This window comes from Colossoma macropomum, unplaced genomic scaffold (genome assembly GCF_904425465.1).
Source record: "Colossoma macropomum unplaced genomic scaffold, Colossoma_macropomum, whole genome shotgun sequence".
NCBI classification, from domain to species: Eukaryota; Metazoa; Chordata; class Actinopteri; order Characiformes; family Serrasalmidae; genus Colossoma; species Colossoma macropomum.
The window spans coordinates 22227851-22254080 of NW_023494787.1; the positions used below are offsets into that span (position 1 = coordinate 22227851).

The following is a 26230-nucleotide window of genomic DNA, read 5'->3' on the forward strand; positions in this document are numbered from 1 at the left end:
CTGCATGTTTTTGGACTGTGGGAGGAAACCGGAGTACCCGGAGGAAACTCACGCAGACACAGGGAGAACAGGCAAACTCCACACAGAAACGGCCCTGGTCGCCCAGCCATTCTTGCTGTGAGGCAACGGCGCTACCCACTGCGCCACCGTGCCGTCCCCTGAGTTAAGCTGTATAACTCGTAAAAAAAATAAATATATATAACAGTAAAATAAAATAAACATGAAAAATAACAGTGATAAGTAATGTTTGGCAACTCAAATAATTAAGGTTTTCAGTAAACTCTTTGATTACACTCAATTTAATAGTGTGTTTTTCCTACTCCTCTGGCCTAATGATCATAAATTTCTAAGCTGTTTTTTTGGTGAAATCTATTATTTTTATTTATCTATGTTTTTATTTTTATTCAAATTCAGCTCAAATCTAGCAAATACAGTTCAATGATCTATTCAAAACCCGTCTTTCAGTTTGTCCTGTAAATCGTGACGCCTGTCTGTGACTGCATTAGAAGCTTGTTGAGAACTTCACACTGGTATGAGGTTCTAGCTGTGATCAAGTAGCAGCTGGTTGGCAGGTGTAACGTACGTAAACTCTGACATGAACTGTCTGTCCCTCGTGCTCTGTGCCTGTGGGTGTGGAGAAACCTGAGACACTGAACCAGAGACCAGCGTGAGGCTCCTCCCCACCAACCAGAGCCCAGCACATCTGGAACACGACAACATGCAGCTTTAGCAAAGCCATGCGCAGTCTGGAGGCTTTAGAGAGAGAAAAAAGAAAGCTATGCAAAATGGCTGACAAAAGCTGAATAGGAGGGATCTTCAGCATCTCCCTTTGCTTCATTCAGTATCAGCGCTGTGGCACTGAGAGGGAGGGCTTTATGCAGGAATTAGACTTTAATGAACATAGGAGACTTCAAAGTCGGGAACTTTTGCAGGTTACTCTATTTTTTCAACAACTATCTATTGCAAATGGTCATTTGTTTAAAAACATTTTCTTGTAGATGCCTCAAAACTCCCAGAAATGATTAGCTCCTATAAGTTTTCTCCAATAGTTTTAGTCAGAAATTACAGAACTACTTCTGCAAATTTAACTGCCAGTCCCACTTTGAAACCGAACCTGTCCTGTTCTGAGTCACATCTGTTCAGCTCTGTGATTCTTGCAGATCACACTCACTCTTTAAAAGAACATTTCTCTCCCAGCATTAGTCATAGCCAACATGGCTCTCTCCTGCCACATGATAGCTATTAACCCAGGAAGAAAGGCAACGTTGCAGTATTATGCAGTATTAATGTAGATTAAGGTCAAGAACATGTTCTCCTATAACGCTGCCATTTCAGAGATCCAAAGTTTAACCCCTTAAAATGCTAGGGCTCACCAACAGGCCCAAAGTTTTATTACATGCTTATAACCTAAGAATAGCTCTTCCAGTTTGCATTGAAGACCCTGTAATTACTGAATAATTAGCCTAAGTATGTAATAAGCCTGTGATTTTTAGGGGTTAATGACAACAGCAGCAATATGCTTCCTTTGTGAAGTGTGTAGTCCATCACTACATCTTTTAAAGAGCAGAGAGTTAACTGTCAGGTCCTGAAGGTCTCTAAATGGGACCTAATACACATCTCTGAGCTGGCAACCTCACCCTGTATCATTGGCGGGAGAGTAACTATGCCATCTTACTCACCCAATAAGAACTGAGAGAAACACTGTGCCCCTATGGACCCCTGGCAACAGATGGCATCTCTGGGATTTGCACCCAGGTCCTACACCAGTCTTTGTCAGTTCTGCCGTATTTCTATTTTAGAGAACTTGATGATACAAAAAATCCAAGAAAAATAAGACTAGGTGTTATGTAGCATTATTAACAGTGTAGTAATGGATTCCTCATGAAACGTCTAAACATCTATGTTACATTATTGGAACCAAAAAAGTCTTACATAGGATTCTCAGCAGCCTTACTATTGACATAAGGCGTTGCTCATGTAAATTAGTGTTTTGTCTCATCTTTCTTTTGAGGTTCTTAAAATGGTGTTTTCAGTTTTGAGCCTCTCAGAATGGTATTTTAATTGTAGATATACACCTTTGCATATGATTTGTACGTGATGTATGTATTCATATTTAAAAATGTTTCTTTGTGTTGTCTGAGGTTTAGCAAAGGCAGCTGCTTGAACTTTGGTAATGTGATGATGACTGTAAGTCACATTCACAGAGATTTGCTGGTGAAGCTGCCGCTGCCTTTGACGCCAGCGTCATGCCACTGCAGCCCATCCTGGCTGTGCTGAGTTGAGTGTTCTGTAGAACATGCTGCAGAGCAGAGCTGCTTGGCCATCTTTGAAACACATTTCCTCTTACATGCTCCTCCCCTTTAATGCTCTCCCTGCTTTGACTTCAGGCGAGTTGTCTGGATATTCCAGCGGTGACTAATATTTTTCTGGCTCACTGTGGAGAAGTCCAATGGAAAAAGAATAGGGCCGACGCCATTTTGAGAAACTTGTTTTTCTGTAGGTTTGCCGCTTTAGCACCAACAAAGCTGCTGTTCATGCTAAGTAAATGGTTGTTTGCACAAAAATACACACATGCATGCATCATTAGTAACTTTCAGCAGTTTATGGCTGTTCAAATAAGAGGGAACAACGGACACCAGGAAAGAAATGCTCTGTGTGTGTGTGTGTGTGTGTGTGTGTGTGTGTATGTGTGTGTGTGTTCTCATGCTCATGCTGTGCTGTGAAACTAGTTATGCACACCTAGTCCATGAACCTTCCCTTCCCATCCTGTCCAATTAACCAATGAAACAGTTGGTGGGCTAAAACAGCCCTCTGCACTTCATAAAAGTGTGGTACGGTTAAGAGCAGTAATGGCCTCACTTCATAACAACAGCAAGCCCATCATTTTCCTTTAATTACAGTGGGTCCTATTCAAATAGACACAAGAGGCTGAAGAGGTGTCTCCTGAACAAGCCAATAAACAGGGTAAGCAAGGCAATAAATAAGGTAAGCAAGGCAAAAGAAACAAAGCACATTATAATGACATATGTAACTGTCTCTTTAGGTGTAAACTGGAAAAACTGGGATGCAGTAAAATTCATACTGATAAAGACAGAAAACATAGGCCCAACAGGCTGTATACTTAGTCCAAAATGAATGCTTAGCTTAGTGTTGTGCTTGACTAAAGAAATAGGTTCACTAAGTTCATTTGGATCTACGAACCTACAAAATAAGTGTACATTTTTCATTATTTGCAATTTAAATGAGATGAACTGTTGCATATGCCCAGCTGCAAACTTGCTATTTTGGATTTTTAATTTTACTATTTTTTTATTTCGATTGAGAAGGGACTGTTTTGTGAATAGTTTTAAAACAAAGCAGGAGATGCGACAAATCTTTCCCACAGTAACCCTGAAACATGCTTGTGAGAGTCTCCAGTTGCACACTGTGCAGAGGCCTAAGTGCTGGAGCGTGAATGCAGAGGACATGTCTGGTCCTGTGGTCTGCCAGACGCTCTGCTGCTGAGCCTAAGATCTAAAACTGCATCTCTTTTATCTGCCTTTAATCCTCAAACCCAACTCCCAAAAGGTTTTTTAACCTCTTTAGTTGCATACCAAACACACACTGCTAGGACATCTAAGGAGGTTTGGGTGTCAGACGAGCTCAAACGGGGCAAATGTAGTGAACGCTTTGCATGCTTTACTTTTTACATACAGGCAGTGAGAGTGAGTAGAAAAAGCACACCGCAAAATCCCCAGTGCTGAACACCTATAGGGCCACAGAGACACATACAGTGTTTAATGAACTTTTCTTTGTGTCTGGCTGGAGGAATAAGAGTGATTTTAACACTGTAGGGTTAAGGGCTTTGCTGTATGCATGTGAAGAATGGACTGAAAAAAGAAGACAAAAAATTAAGCCCATCCTTGAGTGCACATGCACTAAATAAGCCCCCCAGTCTCTGCTGGGAGACCCCCACACATGACCGTCCCGTCTCTGCTGGTGCTCGCTCCCGCGTAAAATGCCTAAGAGCGCGCGCCGGTGCCACCGAGGAGCCCACTGTCCAGCCGAAGCCCTGCAGGGCACATCCCAAAACGAGAGCAGACCCAGTGTGCTGGCTCTGGGAGACAACGTAGAGCTTTAAAAACTCGACAATGTCCACGTCCTCAAAAGAATGGATCTCATTAAAACGCTGCATTCGTCATCACGGCCAGAGAAGCTGCCAAAAGAGTGAGGGAGTAGGCAGGCAAAGAGGGAGCACACGAGCAGCCTGCGAGTCAGATAGAGTTTCTGCGCTCTGATTGGTCCAGGGGCTGACTTTTGACACGCAGTCAAGGGAACCTCCTGCCGTATAAATAGGGCCGATTGGACTTTATTATTCTAGCATCACGGCAGCAGGTTCCTGCTCAGTTTGGAGTTACGTGTCACCACAACTGTATGCCTGCTTGAAGTAGCTAAACCAGGCACTGCGGCACAAGGAGTCTGCATGTCGGCCTAGACATGCTCAGCTTTGTGGATACCCGGATTCTGTTGCTGCTTGCAGTGACTTCATACCTAGCATCATGCCAATGTAAGTTTAACATATGCTCTTTTTTTGTTTCTGTTCTGTCTACCAAGGACGTTGAGGATTTGCTGCTGCGCTTGTTTGCCTTGGTTGTGCCCACTGTGCTTGGAGATGAGCTGAAGGACAGCTAAAAGCCCGTCTGAGGGACTTTTGCCATTGGGGGCTAATCCCACTGTAAAAAAAAAAAAAATCCAGAGGATTCTTTACGCTTTTAAAGGATTCTTCGTGTGTGGATATATTTCATCTCTTGCATTGAGAAATGAAGACGAGTCACTTAGTTTAAAAGGGCCATCACTGAAAGGAAGACCAAAAACCTTATTTTCCTTGCTTTAAATAGAAAGTGTTAAACGAGCTTAGCTGAAATCTATAAAAGTAAAGTTTGGGCGTTGCAGCCCCATCTTTTGTCCCTGGCTCTGGCAGCGTGAGTTTTATCCTAGGCGTAGAGTAACGCGCCACCTGCTGGATAAAGTGTTTCATAGCATATTTTGGCAGCATCCAAGATAACTTTTGCTTTAATTCGGCTGGTAAATAAAAAAAATAGTTAATACGTATCTTTGTGAACAAGAATTGCAAATAATACCTACTTTCAATTTAAATACGTAAAATATAGAGAATAGAAAAGTAACAAAGAAGTTACCTTTAGTGTCAAAACGATAAATCTTCCTCACATTAGTTTTTAACACGAAGGGCACTTTTCAAAGTCCCAGCAGGAGATTAGATTGCTGGCCTTTGTTTGAATTATTTGGATTGAATTTTTAAGTCGTCATCAAATTGGACCCTCGCACTCCTGCAGACTGTGCGGCAGAATTAAACTTGCGCAGACAACTTGTGCAAAACTGCGCAAAGGCGCCACCTAGTGGAAAATCAATCACATGACATCAGAGTGAGGAAGAGACCTGCAGTCCAGTTAACCCTTTCCTGAGGGGACAGAGAGTACTGAGGCCACTTTGGTGTCCCGGTTCCACGTAGGCTGACCGGAAGGCCTAAAAGGCCTAAACAGATGAGCAGGACTTGCAGTTTAAGGGAGCTTCTGGATTTATTGCTCTGTTCATGAGCACAATTAACATATTTATTTCCCCACAATAACTCAATAGTGCACAATAATAATAATAATAATAATAATATTAATAATCATATATCTCAATTATTATTAGTAGTAGTAGCAGTATTGATAATAATAATAATAAAAATAATAATAATAATAATAATAATAATATTTCCAGCATGCATAATGCCATGAGGGTCGTATTTTTGGATATATGTATCTATATCGGAATGGTGCTATCATAAATACACTTTCACTGTACTCACGTTATGAGTATATGATTAATGAGTCACTTCCTACATGTATTTAGACATACAACTATACAACTATAGCTTTAACATATGCAACGTTCCTCACTTGTTTACTTCAACACTATAAATATTCAATTCACACTACTAGAATCTAAAATCAGATATCAGTATCAGATTAGCACAGGTTCACCATAGACAGTTAACAACAACATGGCCGATCATCAGTTCTCAGATAACACTTCTTGAAGTAACTCAAACACACTGAAGCAGTTCAAAGCTTTATAAGACTGTTATTGTACAGTTTACAGTAGACTATAGTGGAATAATGAAGTGAAGTGATTATGTTCAGAGGGATACTCTGTGTTTACAACATATAGTCAATTGAGTATTTTTTCAAGTTATTGTTGTTTTGTGTTACTAAGATTTATATAGATGATAAAAAATTCTACAGCAATGTTAAGTTGAATATTTCTAACTGATCGTTTCTCTCTGTGTCTCCCTCTCCCTCTCTGTCCCTCTGTTTTTCCTCTCCTCCCCTATTTCATCACACAGCGGTCAGTACACTTGCATGGAATTGTTCTCTAGTAGTGCAATAGAAATTCTTACCTTTTTTGTATGTTTCCAAATTGGGTGATATTCGGTGAAAAGATCCTTGCCAATCTGACCAATCTCAAATACGCCACAGCATTTCATATTATTCAAATATTTCTGCAGTACTGGATTTCTTTCCTCTTTTCCTGTCAGGGAGAGGACTGAAGTTCTATTGGCTAAGGAGAATGTCAGTGAAACCAGAAACCGCCCACTTCTGCTGGGCAGACAGCTCGGACACAATGAACCTTTTTAGATGGCCCTCCGAAGGGGAGGCCTTTAAACAGAATCAACATGGCCCAGGAATTCCTTTAACGGAGTACGATTCTGTTACACAGCAGTGCTTTCAGCAGAGTGCTGTTGGTACATCTAGCCAGTATTGTCAGTATTTTGTGTTTGAGATTGAGGCAGATTGCACACCTGAATATCAAAAGTCGCAGAAGAAATGTATTGAATCTCAGCCATGCCTCTCAGTCTGACTGAGGCCTGCGCAAGTCTTTTAGCATCTTTCTTGAGTACATGTCACATGATGCACATCTGTGACGTCTAATCACGTGCCTGATCCAGTGCTATTTTGTTCTAATCAACAATACCAGAGCATGTGAAGAGTCAAAGAATGTGCATGCTTGTCTGAGTTGTGAGTATACACTAATATGCATGTCAGTGAGATGATACAAGGAAAGCAGAAAGAGCTGATATGACCTATAACCTTACACACTGAATGACATAGGAAACTAGAAAGATGGAATAAATAAATCTTGTATTTATTTATCTTCCTTTCTGTCTAGGCTTATGCAAAGGTGAGCTTCACTTCTTATGTTCATGGTGGTTGGTTGTAGTGTGGCATGTGTGAACATGAGACTGAAGATAGTTCATGCTTTTCACACTGATGTGTAACTGGCCCACTGAAATAAAGCTGAACCAAAACCCCTGAACTCATCTTTGTAAACAGATTTCATGCATCCCTGCATGAAGCCTTAAAGCTGGTTTTGGCTATGAAGCTATAAAGCTATAGTCATGAATGCTGTATTAAATGAAAGGCAGCTGATATCAGATTTCTGCAAGTGAATGAAAGCATGATTGCAAACATTTGTGCTGGCCTACCAAATAGATTTTTCCCAGTTGGTGATTATGATTTTTTTTTATAAATAGGGCCCCAGGGGAGACAAAGGACCTCGAGGTGACAGGGTAAGTATGCTAGACATATGATTCCTCAAGACCTCCAACAGTAGATTATTACAGTCAGGTACAGGGGACAAACAGTTGACCTGGCAACCCCAAAGAAGCCACACTCTCTTAGAAGAGACCAGGAAAAGCATGTTTTTGTCAGATTAATGGCTGAAATGTGCAGTAACAAAGAAAAAACAAGAATGTAAACAAATATCTGTGTTCTTTGCCACTAACTTTATGACCATTATGTTCTGCTTTAGTCTATTAAAATAGTAACAGTGCTGTAAAAGAGTCTTTTAAGAATCACTGGCTGGCTAGCTCTGGATGAGCTAGTCCTTTTTGGAGCTAGAGCGTTAGAGTTGATGCTGCTTCGTCTATTCTGTGTTCGACTTATAATGTCTAAACTCTCTTTTTCTGTTAGGGTCCTAAAGGACCAGATGGAAAACCTGGCAAACCTGGACTTCCTGGGCCTCCTGGCCCCCCTGGCCCCCCTGGTCTTGGTGGAGTAAGTTCACATTGTATATTTTCGCTGTTTGCACCTCAATGAAAGCAAGTGTGAGCTGTTATAATGTTCTAATGCTCTACTGACCTATTTTGTAGCTTTTGATTCACATCACATGACCTCTCACTAACCCACTGACCCAATGACCTTTGACCTTTTGAACTGTAATGGTCTTTGATGTTGTGTTAATGATCCATTAGTTCATTTGGAGAAGAATCTTATTAGGAGTCTATCAGTATTATTATTATTATTATTATTATTATTGCCTTTTCAAGGTTACAAAGGTGTAACATGGCCAATTTAGAGTATGAATACTTGTAAAATTGATTGTGTTCAGTTCCCCGCCTGGGCAAGCACACCACGCTATATCAATAAGAGTCTTTGGCCGAGACTCCTAACACAACATTCCTCTACCTCTGTGACATGATTTAGTTGTAAGATGCTCTGGATAAGAGTGTCTGCAAAATGTCATAAATTTAATATGTTAATGCATCTTCTGTGAAGATATTCTTTAAGCTATTTCTCTACATGTTTATTGTCATAATAATCTGTATTAGGCTAAGTAGCTAAAGAGAGTCATTTGCTTTGCCTTTGATAGAACTTTGCTGCTCAGTATGAGGCTAAAGGACCCGACCCTGGCCCCGGACCCATGGTGAGTGGCTGCAGTGTTACTCACAATGAAACAACAGAACATTGTAATCACAAAAAGCTTCAGTTACTCTCCATAAGGACCCTCAGAAATAACAGTGCATAAACTATACATGAGTAAATGACTTAATTAAAATGAATGCTCTAAAAATTCTTTTTTTCTTCTGTAAAGGGTCTGATGGGACCTAGAGGACCTGCTGGACCACCTGGTTCCCCTGTAAGTGGCTTTTGGCGTGATTTTATATGGATATAGATGCACCGTTATGGGAATGCTGGTCTAATGCCAGTATTTTTTTAGATTTAGATGCCAGTGCTGTCAAACATAATGTATAAAATGTAGAAACTGGGACTGAATCCACCTGGATTAGCATTACATAGAGAAATGTCTTCTAGACATTCTGCTCTTCCAGATAACAATAAATACATCATAATTTAGCAGTTTATCAGTCAAATCAATGATTTAGTTTGACGCTAATCTTTTAAAAACACCTATCTGGCTATACCAATATTCCAAGATCATTGTGCATCATTAAATTTCTGTTACAGGAACAAATCCAAATTTTGTATTTTTTCCAAATGTCTGATGGCTGTGCTGTGTTTGTCTTGATGCATAGGGACCCCAAGGACTCCAAGGACATGCTGGCGAGCCCGGAGAGCCTGGACAGGCTGTAAGCATATAATCAGCTTACATTCATTTAAATGGACTGATGACATACACAGGTCAGGACATACACCACTTCTAACCTTTCTTTCACTTTCTTTTAGGGTGGAGTTGGTCCTCGTGGACCCCCTGGACCTCCTGGCAAATCTGGTGAAGATGTGAGTAAAATATATATGTTTAGCTTATCTAGTTAGTGTGAAAGTGTGATATATTTTGATCAGCCTTGCAAAAAATATGTTGCTCCTAGTAGTATATAATGGATAAATTATGGATTGATAAATTAACCTGATGGCATCTTCTGTAATTTCCATGCAGGGTAACAATGGAAGACCTGGCAAGCCCGGAGACAGAGGAGGTGCTGGAGTGCAGGTAAGGCCAACCTCGATTCACGTTTCATTTACAGCGAGTAGAAAGGACCTGTTTAGCTAGTTTCAGTAGAACTGTGTTTCATTTATATCTGGACTGTAAAGACACATACATCATGCCATTCAGATGTCCAGGAGGACATTACTGATTACGTTATCACTGAGAAGAAACCTGTCTTGTATCTCGATACCACAGTATCTTGCATCTTTGTACTGCATACAAAGAAACAATAGATGAAAAGGAGAAATAAATATTAAACAGTTAATAATCTTCTTTTGCCTTCTTTTCTCTCCCCTCTTTAGGGTGCCCGTGGTTTCCCAGGAACTCCTGGACTTCCCGGCATGAAGGGACACAGAGTGAGTAGCTGATCTGAATGAATGATGATGTATTCATTCAGTACAACCTGCTGTTGATAGTGAAAGTCTGACCAAAAGAAAAAACACAGAAAGTAGATGGTAGATGGTGCATTAATTAACCTTTCTCTGTATCACAGGGCTACAATGGTCTTGATGGACGCAAAGGAGAGCCCGGTGCAGCTGGTGTTAAGGTAAAATCACAAATGATCTAGAGAATCAACAGGGTCAGTCAGTCACATTTTAAACATAAAAAACAAAGATAAGTTTGAATCAGAATTACAAAAGCAAGGGGAAAATGAGTTTGCTGTGCCAGGATCACTGTAAAAGTAACTGACATCATATAATGTATAAATGACTCCATGTTTATTAACTCAAAGCCTGTCTGTGCCTTATGAAATAGTACCTTCACATCTCCAAAGCTCTCAATTTCAGTTGTTTCTTCAAATTGACTACTGTATACAGGTTTGAACCCTTTTCTCTTGTCTCCGTTCCTGTGTTAGGGTGAGAATGGTGCTGCTGGTGCTAATGGAACCCCTGGACAAAGAGTAGGTTATCACCAGATTTATACCACAATATGAATGCATTTACATTTCAGCTTAAACAGAACGCCATTTCTATCTTATAACCTCAGATCTTATGCACATATCTAGTCCAGCCCACCCAATCATGACTAAATTGTTCTAATGATGTATGTGTGTGTTTGTATAGGGTGCTCGTGGTCTGCCTGGTGAGAGAGGTCGTATTGGTCCTGCTGGCCCAGCTGGTGCTCGTGGTGCTGATGGTAACACTGGTCCTGCTGGCCCTGCTGTGAGTACTAGACTCTTAGTTGACCCTTCCATTCCCTAGATTGAGCTTTTGGGTCCAGGTTAACATTGTCCTGTCTGTGATCTTTCTCCATAGGGTCCTCTGGGAGCTGCCGGCCCTCCAGGTTTCCCTGGTGCCCCTGGACCTAAAGTAAGTGTGTCTCTTTTCTGGTTGTCAGCCTGAGAAAGAAATGCGTAAATGTAGAAGTTCGATGCTTCAATTTGGTACTGACTCAAATTTGATAGTCCTTAAATTTGCTATGTCTGCATCATATGACACCTTATTGGTATTCAGTATTTCAGTCCACTTATTGGATATAACTGAAAAGCCTACTCTTGTTTACCTTACCATCTAGCATAAAATAGTATACATGATAGTGGATTGTGAGCTCATATCGTATACTGAAAGTGAGCGAAAACATTTTGGAACTACATTGGCTGTGTATAGTGAAAAAAAATCATGTGCTGAATTTAATTGTTTCAGATATGTACATTATTGTCACATGGATAAAATACACTGCTTAAGCACAGTTCTAGCCAAAAGTAAGTAATCTGAAAGACAGAATTGTGCTGATGTAATATATTTTGTCTATGCAGCAATGTTGTTCACATTTGAATCAAGTAAATTCAGTGCATGTTTGATTTAGGGGGCACATAAAAATGTCCTCCACTGCTCCTATAATCAAGAACCGCTGGCTGTGTATAGAGAATTCACTTGCAATAGCTGCATTATTCTAAAGATAATCATCCTGCTACTGTGACCTCATCATTATCACTTATGTGTTTTACAGGGAGAGCTTGGACCCGCTGGTCCCACTGGCCCATCTGGACCTCAGGGACAGAGAGGAGAGCCTGGACCCAATGGTGCTGTTGGCCCAGCTGGTCCTCCTGTAAGTAAATTGACATTTGGTTAAAGCTTCTTGTTATTATCACAGCAATGCACTGACACAATCTCCTGTCTCTTCTATAGGGTAACCCTGGTGCCAATGGACTCAATGGTGCTAAGGGAGCTGCTGTAAGTATTCAATAAGGACAAACATTCAGGATAAATACATCAATAGTTTGTACGTCTCCATAATCAGCCAAAATATTTGGATCTTAGCTGATCCCCATGAAGTTCTGAAAGACTACAGAATATACTGTACAGATACATGGAAGCAGGTGTTGTGCTATTGAAACACTCTGTCTCTGCTTTAAATATTTCTCCTATGTTGTAATACAGTTAAAATGAAGATAAATATATAGTTTGTGGTTTCATGGGCCAGCTGTGCTCCAGTGTGTTAAATAATAATGATATAAGTTGTAAAAGCAACTAAAATGTGTTGAAAGTCACTGGACAATGACAGTTTAGTGCTCTTATAATAGCAGTATCCAGGGTTTAAAGGGTATTGTGGATACTAAACATTCCCAAGATCAACTACGGTAATACAGAAAGAAAAGCACCATCTGCCAAACAGAACAAATTAGCATGTATGATACCCACTGTGGACTAACCGGATAATTTACTGAATGTGAGCCCAAAGCTTTTTGGAACGACATTGGCTGTCTAGTTATTTGACTCAATTCAAATGGCCTCCACTTCCCCATACTATGATGTTAGATGAGGCATTCCTTTATAGCCTAGGCCACTTCAGACCTAGTTGTAGGATTGGGCTACAAGAGTTGTCATGAAACCATGTCTTCCTATCTTATCAAATAATGTAATAGTTTCAATATTGGGTTTCTGTTTTTAGCAGTGGTAGGTTATGACTTCCTATGTGCTTTAAAAAAGAGGTTCTTCAAGGGTTCTTTAATAAAGGCCGTGGGTATAAGTGGTTCTTTGCATGGTTAATAGTTTTCTCAATGGAAAACCTGTTCTTTAAAGAACACTTTAAAAAACATACAGTACCAAAAAGGGTTCAGCTGTTGTTAGGTCATAGAGCCTTTTTGTTGGGTAGAACGTTTTTTGATAACAGTGATATCCTGACATAAAAAGCAAATTCAGTATTAGGCTACCATCTTTTAGAATTCATATTTAAATTCTTAGTAAAATAATAACATCATGACTTTGAACAAATTTTTCTTAAATTTATTCTAATGTTATACTTATTTGTCTGACGTCTCTTGTAGGGCGCCCCTGGAGTCGCTGGTGCTCCTGGTTTCCCCGGCCCTAGAGGAGGCCCTGGCCCCCAGGGACCTTCTGGACCTTCTGGCCCCAGAGGCCTTGCTGTGAGTTCCACTTTACCAGCCTCACCAGCTAGTTGTCTTTTTACAGTCACCAATGCTCACTAAAATTAGTTAAAATAACTGTGCTGTCTACATTCTGTAACAGCTCTGTGTACCAATGAAGAACTAACATTTCAATCTTTTTATTGCTTTGACATATAGGGTGATCCTGGACCCATTGGAGTGAAGGGAGATGCTGGTTCCAAGGGTGAGCCTGTAAGTACAATTAGGTATAGATGCATGTAAACAGATGTGCTTCATGTCCATATAAGTGGTAAAGAACAGGCCCTTTTCCATTGCTTCTCTGACCTCTATGATCTTGCTGTGTGCAGGGTAGCTCTGGTCCTCAAGGTCCTCCTGGTCCTTCTGGTGAGGAGGGCAAGAGAGGCTCAACTGGTGAGCAGGGAGCTACTGGACCCGCTGGTCTGCGTGGACCCAGAGTGAGTTGTGTTTTCTCAGATCTTTGGTAAAACCAAACAATTTATATGTACTTACATGTAGACACTACCTCTCAAATGCTTGAAATCACTGTTCAAAAGTCACTGTTCTTAGTGACAGAACACCAATTATGTTCCAGATACATGTATAAAATAATTCTAAATGCTAATGCTAAATGGCTGTAGCACTCTACAGCTTCATAATTTCAAAAAATTAGTTGGAGGTTCATAAGAAGAAACTTAAGATGTGTTCTGAATGATGAACAGAGCTATTAAGAAAGTGGTGATAAAATCTTGAGGTGAAAAATTATATATATAAATATATTTTTTATCATGTAATAATGTCATGTTTTAATTATATCTGGTCAAAAGCACCTTGTGGTGTCTAGTTAATAAAAGGTTATCAACTAAAACAACAGCAATTATTAATATGGCAAGTGATTTTTGTAATGTGTGATTTGTGATACCGCTTTCATATGTAGAGGGTTTCAATTTAAATACTGCCAGAATTGTGCAGATTCATTGACATCTGTAACCTTTCCCTTATAGGGTGCTGCTGGAACTCGTGGTCTTCCTGGTCTGGGTGGTAGAGCTGGCCCACTGGTAAGATTATGATGACTAGCCAGGTAGCTACCAGCGCCTGGTCAAAATTAAAGATTGTTAGTAAAAATGTTAGCTACACATCAGACAGTAAAAATGACACTGAGCACTTATGGTAACATTGAAGATTTGCTGGAGTTATATGACAAATAGTTGGAATGATAAGCTGAAATACTGCATACTCACAGAGGAATTAGTAAAACAAATTGTGTTTTTACCCAATAATGCACTTGTAAAGAGTGGAAGTTGTGGCAATGCTTACCTCTAAGCTTTCTCCCTCAGGGCATGCCTGGCCCAAGAGGTGGTATTGGTGCCCCTGGACCTCGTGGTCCCCCTGGTGATGCTGGCCGTGCTGGCGAGCCTGGTCTGACTGGAGCTAGAGTACGTACTTCACCAGGGCTAGAAATCATAACATCTATTATACGATACCACTACCATTCTAAAGTACTATACTATGGTACTATATACTGTATATACTGTAGTAGTACTATAATAGTACTTCCAGAACAGTGGTGAAAGTTTGAAGGACGCTCCATGTTAATTTCTTCTATCGTTACAGGGTCTCCCTGGCAGCCCTGGCAGCGCTGGACCCCCAGGAAAGGAGGGACCAGCTGTAAGTGTTCCATCAGCTTTACGGATTACATAATATTACATTACAAATGGACATAATTACACATACGTTACATATTTATACATAAATACTATAAGAAGACATCAGTGCAAAATCATAAAAATGCAAACAATGCTATCAAAATAAAGCTCCTATATAATTTACATTGTAATACATACTGAACCTCATAGATTAAAACAAAAACGCTTTAATTAATCCCTGCTACCGCGTGTCTCAATCTCCAGGGTCCTTCTGGTCAAGATGGTCGCACTGGGCCCCCTGGCCCAACTGGACCCAGAGGCCAGCCTGGTAACATTGGATTCCCTGGCCCTAAAGGACCATCTGTAAGTAAAAACATAGGACATCATTGTTGACAAAGTACCTGAAAATGTAGAATCGATAATAAATATAAAACAATGTTACAGTGATACAGAGAAAGAGATTTCATTGTATTATCTGTACTTGTTTTCAGGGCGAGCCTGGCAAACCCGGCGAGAAGGGACCCGCTGGTCCTTCTGGTCTGAGAGTAAGCAACTTAGAATTCGACATGCTTCATATTCATCAGTACTGATTTGTACTGAAACGCAATTGTGCATCCACTGATTCAACAATTTTCCTTCATAGGGTCCCCCAGGACCTGACGGCAACAATGGCCCTACTGGTCCCGTTGGACTTGCTGTAAGTAGACCAACAGAATGAGCCTATCAAATTGCTAGAAACCCACCTGGCAGGTGTGAGATTTGTTAATGGTGATTTGTCTCTTCTCTGCAGGGTGCCCCTGGTGAGAAGGGAGAGCAAGGACCCTCTGGTGCTCCTGGTTTCCAGGTCAGTCTCTTGATCACATTTTCTCTGACACGTTATTCAGACACAAATTGAGCACCGTCTTCGTCCTAGACATACTGGACATCTGGACATACCAATGCTAATATGTCCAGTGTGTAATTATGACATGATCATTTTCAGTAGAGCTACATGCTTTAACCCTTTGATTCTGAGGCACAAATCTATTTCTTCCTTCAAATCTACTCTTCTCCTTTAATAACATGATTTCTGAATGCTGTTCTTGCATTTATATGTAATGAACATGATCTAGCAAAACCAAAAATTCACATATAGGTTTTATTCTTTAGACTTCAGTTGCCCTTTAATTTGTTACTGTGATTAAACAAATCAATAATAAGCTCTTAGTTTTGCAAATTCAGTTCCAACTGAAAGTTTGTGCAAGCTCACTCAGACACTATCACAGTGCATCCAACAATAAGTTGTGTGTCTTTTATATAGTGATAGAAAACACTGTAGCACACAGAATGCTTCAGTTCCACACCTTACCTCGTTTCTATACATTTCTCTACGGCCAATATGGATGTGCATGCATTCAGATTTGAATAACTCAAAATGGAACAATGCCAAAGTACCTAAATGTTTAGCAGAAGAAACATTAGGTAAGAAGTAACCTGTATGTCAATGAGTAGTGCCATATAGCTGACACTGGCTTTAATATTTGCTGAGTTCTACAGAATGAAAGTCAGGAAATTCTCCTTGTAATGAAGGATCACTTAATCACTGATCTCATCCATACAGGGTCTTCCTGGGCCTGCTGGACCTGTTGGTGAAGCTGGAAAGCCCGGAGACAGAGTGAGTTTTTCATAAATGTCCATAAGTGTCCTTTGTCGCAGTTCAGACAAGAAACTAATCTCACTGATATCTTTCTTTTATTACAAGAATGTTACCATTTACCATTGTGCACTGTTTACTAACAGGGTGTCCCTGGAGAACAAGGTGTTGCTGGACCTGCTGGAGTAAAGGTATCTTACCTTTTTCTGCCACTGCATATACATTTTTAATCCAAAGACAAGTGTCCAGATTAAAAGCCATTTCTCCCTCTGCTTTGTTTCCATATAGGGAGAGCGTGGTAACCCTGGACCTGCCGGTGCCGTTGGAGCCCAGGGACCTATTGGTGCTCGGGGACCCTCTGGCACTGCTGGCCCTGATGGAAGCAAGGTATGCTGTTATCTGTAGTACTGCTTTATAGTAATAATTATCCATAGTCCATGGATTGGAAACTTTTTGTTTACTACGTGCCGGGGTATTTTGATTAGACATGCTGCATGATTTCCATTTTAAACATGGCTTAAATGTCAAAGTGAGCCTTGAAAGGTGCTGATGTTATACTGTTTCACCATTGCAACTCCTACCATCCTTGTCCTTAAGAGAAAATCTTTGTTTTATCTCAGGGAGAGCCTGGCTCTGTTGGACCTGCTGGTGCCCCTGGACCCCAGGGAGCTGCTGGTATGCCTGGTGAGCGTGGTGCTGCTGGTACTCCTGGCCCTAAGGGTGAGAAGGTCAGTTCAGGAGACAATTATCCATCTTCCTTTTATTACACCTTGCATTTACAGAGCAGGTACTGCTGATCCAACTCTAGCCTGTTCCTAACATTTCTAATTATAGAATAACATTAATAGGACCCTCTTGAAATCATAGAATTTCTGACTGTTTCTGTGGAAACAATACTGCATAATGGAATCACAAACTGTCGTGGTGTCTACATAAAAGCACAGAATCCCAAAGATCTAATGAAGTTTCTCTTTCATCTGTTTCACAAATAGGGTGAGGCTGGATACAGAGGCTTGGAGGGCAATGCTGGAAGAGACGGTGCCCGTGTAAGTTCCAACTCGGGCTCCTTGAAAGAAATATTGCAATATTTACTCACGTTTTATATTGGAATGTTATTTTCTATAGCCACAATCTTAAATGCATTTTTGTTGTTGATTACCAGGGTGCTCCTGGACCCAGTGGACCTCCCGGACCTGCTGGTGCCAATGGTGACAAGGTAAATAATATTATCAGCGCTTCCTCTTTACATTTGAAGAATGTCTGAAAATATTAACATTCACCACAAAACAATGGACAACTTGGCATATTTGTGTGTCAGAGATTGTTTTCCTTGTGAACATCCTTGGAACCTCAAAACTATTTTGTGGAACATGAAAGCTATATTCACAATGACTCCATGAAGAATGGCACGACATCTCAAACTGAAGAGATGGAGAAGATCAAGAAATTTCCTCGAGCAGGATTAATTGAAGCGCTTGCTTTTGATCCATTTCAGAGGGTCTGTTATTTAGTAAATTGGCCCTGTGGACACTGAACGTGTTTATGACCTCTCTATTGCCCTCTGCTGGAGAGGCACAACAGAGCTGTGAAGTTACTATGCTGCAGATTGGGTGACTAAGCATGAAAAGAGTGCTAAAATCAAAGTATATCAGACCTCTGATACATTGTAGAATTTACATATAAGATTCATATCTATATAATAGAGATAAATATTATTTATATAGTTGATATAATTTATGTATCAGTCTAAGATGACTAGCCATGAACCTGCAGCTGTCAACAAACACCCCTGAGTCCATCAGCTTGCCAGTTATCAGCCTCTAAGGAAATTTAAATTACATATTAGAGATCTGTGGAGCCACTTTATGTCAGATTTTTACTTTTATGGATGGTCTCTGCAAGATGCCAAATCACAACTGATATGGTTCACCTATGGATGGCTTGACAGTGGTCTGTCATGGGGGATAACATGCTTTTCCTGCCCACCCTTTTCTGCATGAAGTGCAACATGCACCTGGAAGCCTTACTTGCAAGCAGCATTGCTGCATCCTCTTTATAAGGTAAAACCTTGATTTTGCAGTCTGGATGAAAGGAAGAACTCATTCAGTAGAAAAGAGACTACAGAAGGCTGGTCTTTAGGATCATAAATCCATGGTATCTACAGTTTGGATCCTTCATTGCTGTGTTCTAATTCAAATGGGACAGTTACCCTAGGTATCAAAACTGAGCATCATCATCATCTTTAGGAAATCTTTAAGCATCATCTTTAAGAAATGTTGATGTTGTTTGTCCATTATTGAAGGAACTGGCATCCATTTTTGATTTGAAATACTTGGTGAGATATGAAAATGAATTCCTTGAACATCAGCAATTCAATCTACACAAAATGAGATGAACTCTAGAAATCTTGTTGTGTGATGTTCTTGTGTATCATTTCTTTCTTTTTTCTTTTAGCCCCCACACCTTCACTTTTTAGGACACTAATACTATTACTTTATTTTTTGGCCGATACGTGTACTGTTATATTTTACTTACCTTACTTTTTTTTCTTTGAAACCCTCTTCTCAATATACCCTAAAATGTAGGAATTGTTTTCTTCCAGGGTGAGACTGGCTCCTTCGGCCCTGCTGGCCCTGCTGGTGCTCGTGGTTCCCCTGTAAGCTTTATTCCATCACTCACAACACATGTGATCTACAATCTGATATAAAATTTAATTAATTTGTTATATTCATTGTGTTACTAATACCACTACTGCTGTAATTATTCTTATTTCAGGGAGAGCGTGGTGAGTCTGGTCCTGCTGGACCTCCCGGATTTGCTGGACCCCCTGTAAGTGCACCTGAATCTCTTTTTATCAGCATGGAGGACTTCTTTTTTCAGAATTTGGAAGACTGATATAATTCCATTGGCTTTTGCAGGGTGCTGATGGCCAGACTGGAGCTAAAGGTGAGAAGGGTCCTGGTGGTGCTAAGGGCGATGCTGGACCTCCTGGCCCCGCTGGTCCTGCTGGTAACACCGGACCTCTCGTAAGTGCAAATAGCAAAACTAAGTTTAAGAAATTCAGGTCAAAACTTAACAGAGCAGAAGATGCTTAGCTTATGAAATGGAACCCTCAGAAGTCTACAGTTGTTGTACCATTTACATGTAATGACATTATTACATAATTAATTGCATAGTGAGTTAAGCAATTAATCACGTTTACCTTCAGTTTACATTCTGTATCAGCAGGTTCAAATCTGTTTTTCTGTTTTGGACAATGTTAAACGATGGTAATAATATGGGAAAACTGTTTTTTTTTCCTTCCATAAAACAAAAATATTGTGCACAACACTAACTTTTTATAAATTCAGATCATAATCTTTTACTCACAACACAAATGTGTTATCAAATGAAAGTTTAGAATCTGCCCTTTCGACAGAATTTCCACTCGTTTCAATGAGCTACAAATAGGAGATAAGAAATATAAAATTATAACATGCTTTTATTATCACTGCTGTAACTGTGACTTATATTGATTAACATCTTCTTTGCGATTCAATCTGTAGTCAGTAGCTTAGCCATGAACCATGTGTGCCTGTTTTACTGTTGACAAGATAGACAAACTTCTCTTACAACCTGTTGAATTTTCTTTTGTTTCATTAGGGTGCTGCTGGCCCCGCTGGCCCCCCTGGTGCTCGTGGTGACACCGGACCCCCTGTAAGCTCTTTCAGGAACTTTTACAAGATTATCCATGAAATTCTCATAGTTCTTGTTTCTCCCGTACATTGCTCATATGTAACATTTTACCTTTCTATTTCAATCCCAGGGTTTGACTGGTTTCCCTGGTGCTCCTGGCAGAGTTGGACCTCCTGGTCCTTCTGTGAGTATTCTAGTATCAACACCATCAAATGCTCTCTGAAGCTTTTTGGAGTTTCCTACCCTGGGTGCAATATCAATATCCAAATATCAAGGTTGAACCCAGTACATGTGATCATGGGCTGGTTTAATCTGAGATGCCATAATCATAGGATTCATTCTATCTGGACCAAAGACAAATCTTGCATTCTCCTAATCCACAGGGTATTGTTGGACCTCCTGGTCCTACTGGTGCTGCTGGAAAGGATGGTCCTCGTGGTCCCCGTGGTGACGTTGGACCTGCTGGACCCCAGGGAGAGAATGGCCTGGTTGGACCTCCTGGTCTGGCTGGTGAGAAGGGATCTCCTGGAGAGCCTGGTACTCAGGTACATTGATATGTTTTCCCTTAACATTCTAATTCAGTCTTAAGCCATGAGTCCCAGTTTGCGTGCAGTCTGTTAGCAAATTGAGACTGACTGTTAGGGCAAAATCTGTACTTAACCACAGGGACCACCTGGAGCTCCTGGACCTCAGGGTCAGCTTGGATCTCAGGGATTCAACGGTCTTCCCGGCTCCAGAGGTGAACGTGGTCTTCCTGGTGTTGCTGGTGCTGTTGTAAGTTTCTAAACAATCTTCTGACCATCATCAATTTGAATTTTGCTAGCTTTCTGTTAGCTTCATAGTGCACACTGATTTAGGCAAATAACCAATTTAAAGCCTTAATGCTGCAGCTCTCTTGTTAATGAGATGTGTTTCTCAGGGTGAGCCTGGCAGAGTTGGCCCCTCTGGTTCCCCTGGCCCCCGTGGTCCCTCTGGTAACATTGGATTGCCTGGTCTGACTGGTCCTCAGGGTGAGGCTGGACGTGAGGTAAGCTGACTGTACAAGAATCAGGTTTGGGAAATGTTGCATTTCAGTGGTTCCCAACCTGTGGACTACAAATATGTTACACTGAGACATGCACATTATGGAAAGTTATTTGAAAACAAACGTTTGAAAAATCATCTCTTAAGAATAATTGCAAAAAAATGTTAATACAAGTTGTAAATATAGGTAAACCGATGGAACTCATGCCACTTCATTTTGTGTAGTTGTTTTCAAGTTAATAGTGGCATGAGTAACGGTTAAGTGCTGACTATTTTGATTCATACTCACCATGTTATCATGATGGCTAGTGGTTACTACAGTGACATGAGTGAATGACATATGACAAATTAGATACTGAGGTCCACAAATGACTTTAGAAGCCCTGAGTAATCACACGTTCGAAGCTTTTCATCTGTGCAAAACCAGCACAGATGTTAGAATAATGTTTCTTTAATTACTAAACACTGGCCTATGATATTTTTTCTTTGTTGATTTTAGTGACATCTACTTCATGGTTACATATTACGTGTTTGCTCCCACCCCACAAGTTCACAATGAATCACAGATAAGGCATAGATATGGCCTTACCTATTAAATTAGCTTTGATAGTAGAATCTCAGTATAGGTAAATGCACAAAAAATGTTTTATTTCCACAGAAACTAACAGACAGAGTGCGTTAAGTCTTGAGTAACTGGCTATAGAAGGCAGAATATGTGTGTATGTGTGCTGTCTTAGATGCTTCATTTGGGCATTCATGTAATACAGACTTTAATCAGGCTTTGCAAACTCATATACATGATCATTTACATGAATAACCATCATATATGCAAAATCATGCATTATACAGTTCCTCTCCAAAAGAATCATTCACAAATTGTGAAACTGTATTTTTTAATGGATTTACTAAAATGTATCCGATGTACATTTAAATCTCCCTGAAAATCACAAATCCCAAGAATCCTGATAATCTCAGGATACATGGGCTACAAGTTCAAAAGGCAGGTAACTCACTCATTACAGTTCTTCAAATGACTACACTTTTTTTTTTTGTTCCTTTTATAGGGTAGCCCTGGTAATGATGGTCCACCTGGCCGTCCTGGTGTTCCTGGTCTTAAGGTAAAGGGTTAAACAGTTTTTGGAAGTGACCTATTTTCTTTTTGGATTATGTAAGTTTCTTTCTTTATCTTAGACTAATACCTCAGACATATAATAACTTGGACATATTAATTAATTTTAAGGCTTATTATTCAGTGTAGTTGTGAAATTATGGTACTCAGCCAAACTAGACCTGTGGATGGTTCCTTAGACTTTAAGTGGACTGCTTTAAATTGACAGGGTGATCGTGGTGAACCTGGATCTCCTGGATCTATCGGACCTGCTGGTGCCTCTGGCCCCGTTGGACCCAGTGGCGCTGTTGGCAGACCTGGAAACCGTGGTGAGACCGTAAGTGTCAAAGACTGAGGCACAGTCACTAAAAGTACTGGATGAACTCAACACATTTGCTCTAGACAGTATTACTATGGTAGTAGCTCTTCAAATGTTATTGACACTATGGCTTGTTTCTATATACAATACCATATATGTATGTAATACAATAGGCTCCAGTCCCTTAAAATCCCTCTAAATCTTCTTCTGTCCTTTCCTTTAGGGACCTGTTGGATCTTCTGGAGCAGTTGGCCCTGCCGGTGCAAGAGGTCCACCTGTAAGTGAAAGAATTAATAAAGGTCCTATTTTGTTAATGTGTTCTTCCTGAAGGACACGTTTAATAATATTGAAGCCATATTTGGTCCTCTCAGTGTTAAGCATTCTGCCTGATTTCTGCAGGGCCCTGCTGGAGCCCGTGGAGAGAAGGGTGTGGCTGGAGACAGGGGAGACAGAGGCCTGAAGGGACTGCGTGGACACCCTGGTCTGCAGGGAATGCCTGGACCCAACGTAAGTGACACATCAGGGTCATAGTTAGTTATATATTTTAAATATATAGTTAGTAACAGACTTCCAGGCTCAGCAGTCATTTCCTCATGCGTCTGATTTTGACAGGGTCCTTCTGGTGATTCTGGACCCGCTGGTCCTGCTGGTCATGCTGGTCCCAGAGTAAGTAACTTGCCTTTTATTCTGATCACATAGGTGTTTTAAGGCATAAACCTTTGGGAAGTAATCAGTAACCTTTCTATTATCCACCTTTAGGGCCCAGCTGGACCCAGTGGCCCACCAGGTAAGGATGGTAGACCCGGTACTCATGGAATTATGGGACCTGCCGGCCCCCGTGGACCCCAAGGACATGTTGGACCTGTTGTAAGTAATACCTTTTTTCCCATAGGCTGGAAATAGTGTACTTAAGAATATCTGCATGTATCTTGGAGAACTGACTTGAGCACAGAATAACCACCACGCTATCTTTGTCTCTAGGGACCTCCCGGATCTCCTGGTCTGCCTGGACCCCCTGGTGCTGCTGGTGGCGGATATGACATTTCTGGTGGCTATGATGAGTACAGAGCCGATCAGGCTGCTCTCAGGGCTAAGGACTATGAGGTGGATGCCACAATCAAATCTCTGAACACTCAGATTGAGAACCTGCTCTCCCCTGAGGGATCCAAGAAGAACCCTGCCCGCACCTGCCGTGACATCAGGCTCAGCCACCCAGACTGGACCAGCGGTAAGTAGCAAGGATGTAAATCTCTGACCTCAACATGATTCGATTTCATTACAGCTCTTTAGTAAGTGATTGAGTGCATCATGAAAACTTCCTCCTTTGCAGGATTCTACTGGATCGATCCCAACCAGGGCTGCACCATGGATGCCATCAAGGCCTACTGCGACTTCACCACTGGCCAGACCTGCATCTACGCTCACCCAGAGAGCATTCCTCGCAAGAACTGGTACAGAAGCTCCCAGGAGAAGAAGCACGTCTGGTATGGCGAGACCATCAATGGTGGCACCGAGGTGAGTTTGAGAACTTCACTTCTTTTAGGTCAGGAAGGACTGTCACCATATATGATCAGTTATATATTTATGAGCTGAAGATACCTCTGGAGAATATTTCACAAAATACTTCTGTGCAGTTTATACTTACTTTACATTGTGTCTTACTTTCATTCTCTTCAGTTCGGCTACAACGATGAGACCCTGAGCCCACAGTCCATGGCTACACAGCTGGCCTTTATGCGTCTGCTGGCCAACCAGGCTGTCCAGAACATCACCTACCACTGCAAGAACAGCATTGCCTACATGGACGCTGAGAACGGCAACCTGAAGAAGGCTGTTCTGCTGCAGGGCTCCAACGATGTGGAGCTCAGGGCAGAGGGCAACAGCCGCTTCACATTCAGCGTTCTGGAGGATGGCTGCACTGTAAGTTCAATGTTCATCTCTTAGTGTATTAATTCACGAGTAATATATATATATATATATATATATATATATATATATATATATATATATATATATATATGTGTGTCATCACTGTCATAAGAAAACTTTAAGTAACTTTTTTATACCAGCTGCTCTTTACATTGTGTGAAGAGATTATGACGAGTGGACCAACAGAAATCCAGAAAAGCAAACCCAACAAGTCACATCAGCAGATGTTAAAAATGTTTTTCCGTCTACTATATATATATATACGTTATATGTATACCATATAACCATCTTATGACAGTGATAATCTATGTTTATGTTCAGTAAACACCTACATCTTATTATGTTTTACTAATGCCTTTTTTCACTTTTATCCCATGCCCTCTGCAGAGACACACTGGCCAGTGGAGCAAGACAGTCATTGAATACAGAACAAATAAACCATCTCGCCTGCCCATCCTCGACATTGCACCTTTGGACATTGGTGGCGCTGATCAAGAGTTTGGTTTGGACATTGGCCCAGTCTGTTTCAAATAAATAGACTCATGATAAATTAAAAAAGAGAGAAAGAAAGAAAGAAAATAGAAAAAATCTCTGCCCTTCTTCTCTGTGTTGTTTTTTATACTGAATGCTGATTTCCTCTGCACATCCACTTGCTTAAGCTGGGCTCTATCGGAGAGGACCAATGGACTGAACGGAGCGTTGCACAATGCAAATTAATACAGCTGCCCAAAGAGACGCTGGGAAACATCATGGTTTGGGACATGCCATCATTTTGTAAAAAATGAAAGAAGTGTAATAAAAACAATGAAAGTATGCATCACTTTGTGGTCTTTCTATATCTTCCAAAGAGGAGGTTTAAAACCACAATTTCCAAAAGGTTTAAACTACCTCATGCCTGTATAAAGAAAATAATATTACCAAACCTGATCCACATCCTAGATGTTAGTCGTTGGTACTAAGGCTTCAAGTTCTGTCCTGTGTCAAAGGTGCTCAAACACTTGAAGCGGGAATATATGGTGCTACACATACAGCTGTGGAGGAAACCACTTTACTGTATTACTTTGTATTGTCTTTACAGAGTGTTTCACAGGTCCCCCTGATATAACCCCATTTTTAAGCAGGTGGAAGAATTCCTAAACCTGATGTTTGTCCGGTTTTTACCTTTTTTGTTTTGGTTGTTTTTGTTTTGAGTTTTGTCTGGATTTCTCTTTTGTTCAGGCATTTAATTCCACCATCCCCCCCAATGTTCATACTGACAGCACATTTCGTCCATTTGAATGGGTTTTGGAGGCCTCTCTCTCTCAAAATGAACCACAAAGTTTATTGTACCTATTTTGTATATGTGAGATGTTTAAATAAATTGTGAAAAGTTCTGAAATAAAGCATGTCCATTGTTCCGAAACACACCATTCCATGAGTTAAGTGCTTTAATGTATTTAGAAATGAAAAGTCCAAAATTGAGCATGAGTGTGATGTTATGAATTCAGAACTTTTAGCTGTTAAAATACAAGTAAAATGATAACAAATGATCTGAATGTCTTTTGATCATTAAGAACTTGATTACAGTGACAAGTTTCATTCAAGGCAAAGATGCTTGTCGTTATTTTCCATCATTTCAGATCTTGCAGCTGAATTATCTGAAGAGCTGTCCTCCCATGAATGTTCAGTTATGTGTCTTCACATTATTTCTCACAATTGCATTCAATAAAAGGCAGCATTTGCATCCTTTCCAAGCATGTCTGTATTTGTAGAGGCTCTCAGAGGAAATGATTTCATCTTT

At 40.6% G+C, this 26230-nt stretch overlaps 1 protein-coding gene across 3 annotated transcripts; it reads left to right on the forward strand.

Moving 5' to 3' along the window:
* The first annotated feature begins 4341 nt into the window (after positions 1-4341).
* On the forward strand, positions 4342-25859 carry col1a2 (collagen, type I, alpha 2). 3 transcript variants are annotated; one of them, XM_036566445.1, is made up of 51 exons: positions 4342-4546; positions 6389-6390; positions 7213-7224; positions 7577-7612; positions 8016-8099; positions 8695-8748; positions 8917-8961; positions 9359-9412; positions 9510-9563; positions 9721-9774; positions 10074-10127; positions 10265-10318; positions 10628-10672; positions 10836-10934; positions 11028-11081; positions 11722-11820; positions 11901-11945; positions 13040-13138; positions 13298-13351; positions 13468-13575; positions 14122-14175; positions 14455-14553; positions 14732-14785; positions 15028-15126; positions 15255-15308; positions 15407-15460; positions 15554-15607; positions 16364-16417; positions 16543-16587; positions 16685-16783; positions 17017-17124; positions 17389-17442; positions 17559-17612; positions 18999-19052; positions 19172-19225; positions 19315-19422; positions 20039-20092; positions 20202-20255; positions 20455-20616; positions 20738-20845; positions 20991-21098; positions 22159-22212; positions 22432-22539; positions 22745-22798; positions 22921-23028; positions 23134-23187; positions 23281-23388; positions 23503-23749; positions 23852-24036; positions 24199-24441; positions 24838-25859. In XM_036566445.1, the coding sequence occupies exons 1-51, from the start codon at positions 4477-4479 to the stop codon at positions 24982-24984; spliced, it is 4068 nt and encodes a 1355-aa protein (XP_036422338.1). In that variant the 5' UTR covers positions 4342-4476; the 3' UTR covers positions 24985-25859. The 3 variants fall into 3 exon arrangements, with proteins under 3 accessions (XP_036422338.1, XP_036422339.1, XP_036422341.1); XM_036566446.1 differs by lacking the exon at positions 7213-7224 and having other exon boundaries at positions 4343-4546; XM_036566448.1 differs by lacking the exons at positions 18999-19052; positions 19172-19225; positions 19315-19422; ... (2 more) ...; positions 20455-20616; positions 20738-20845 and having other exon boundaries at positions 4343-4546.
* Positions 25860-26230: the final 371 nt, after the last annotated feature.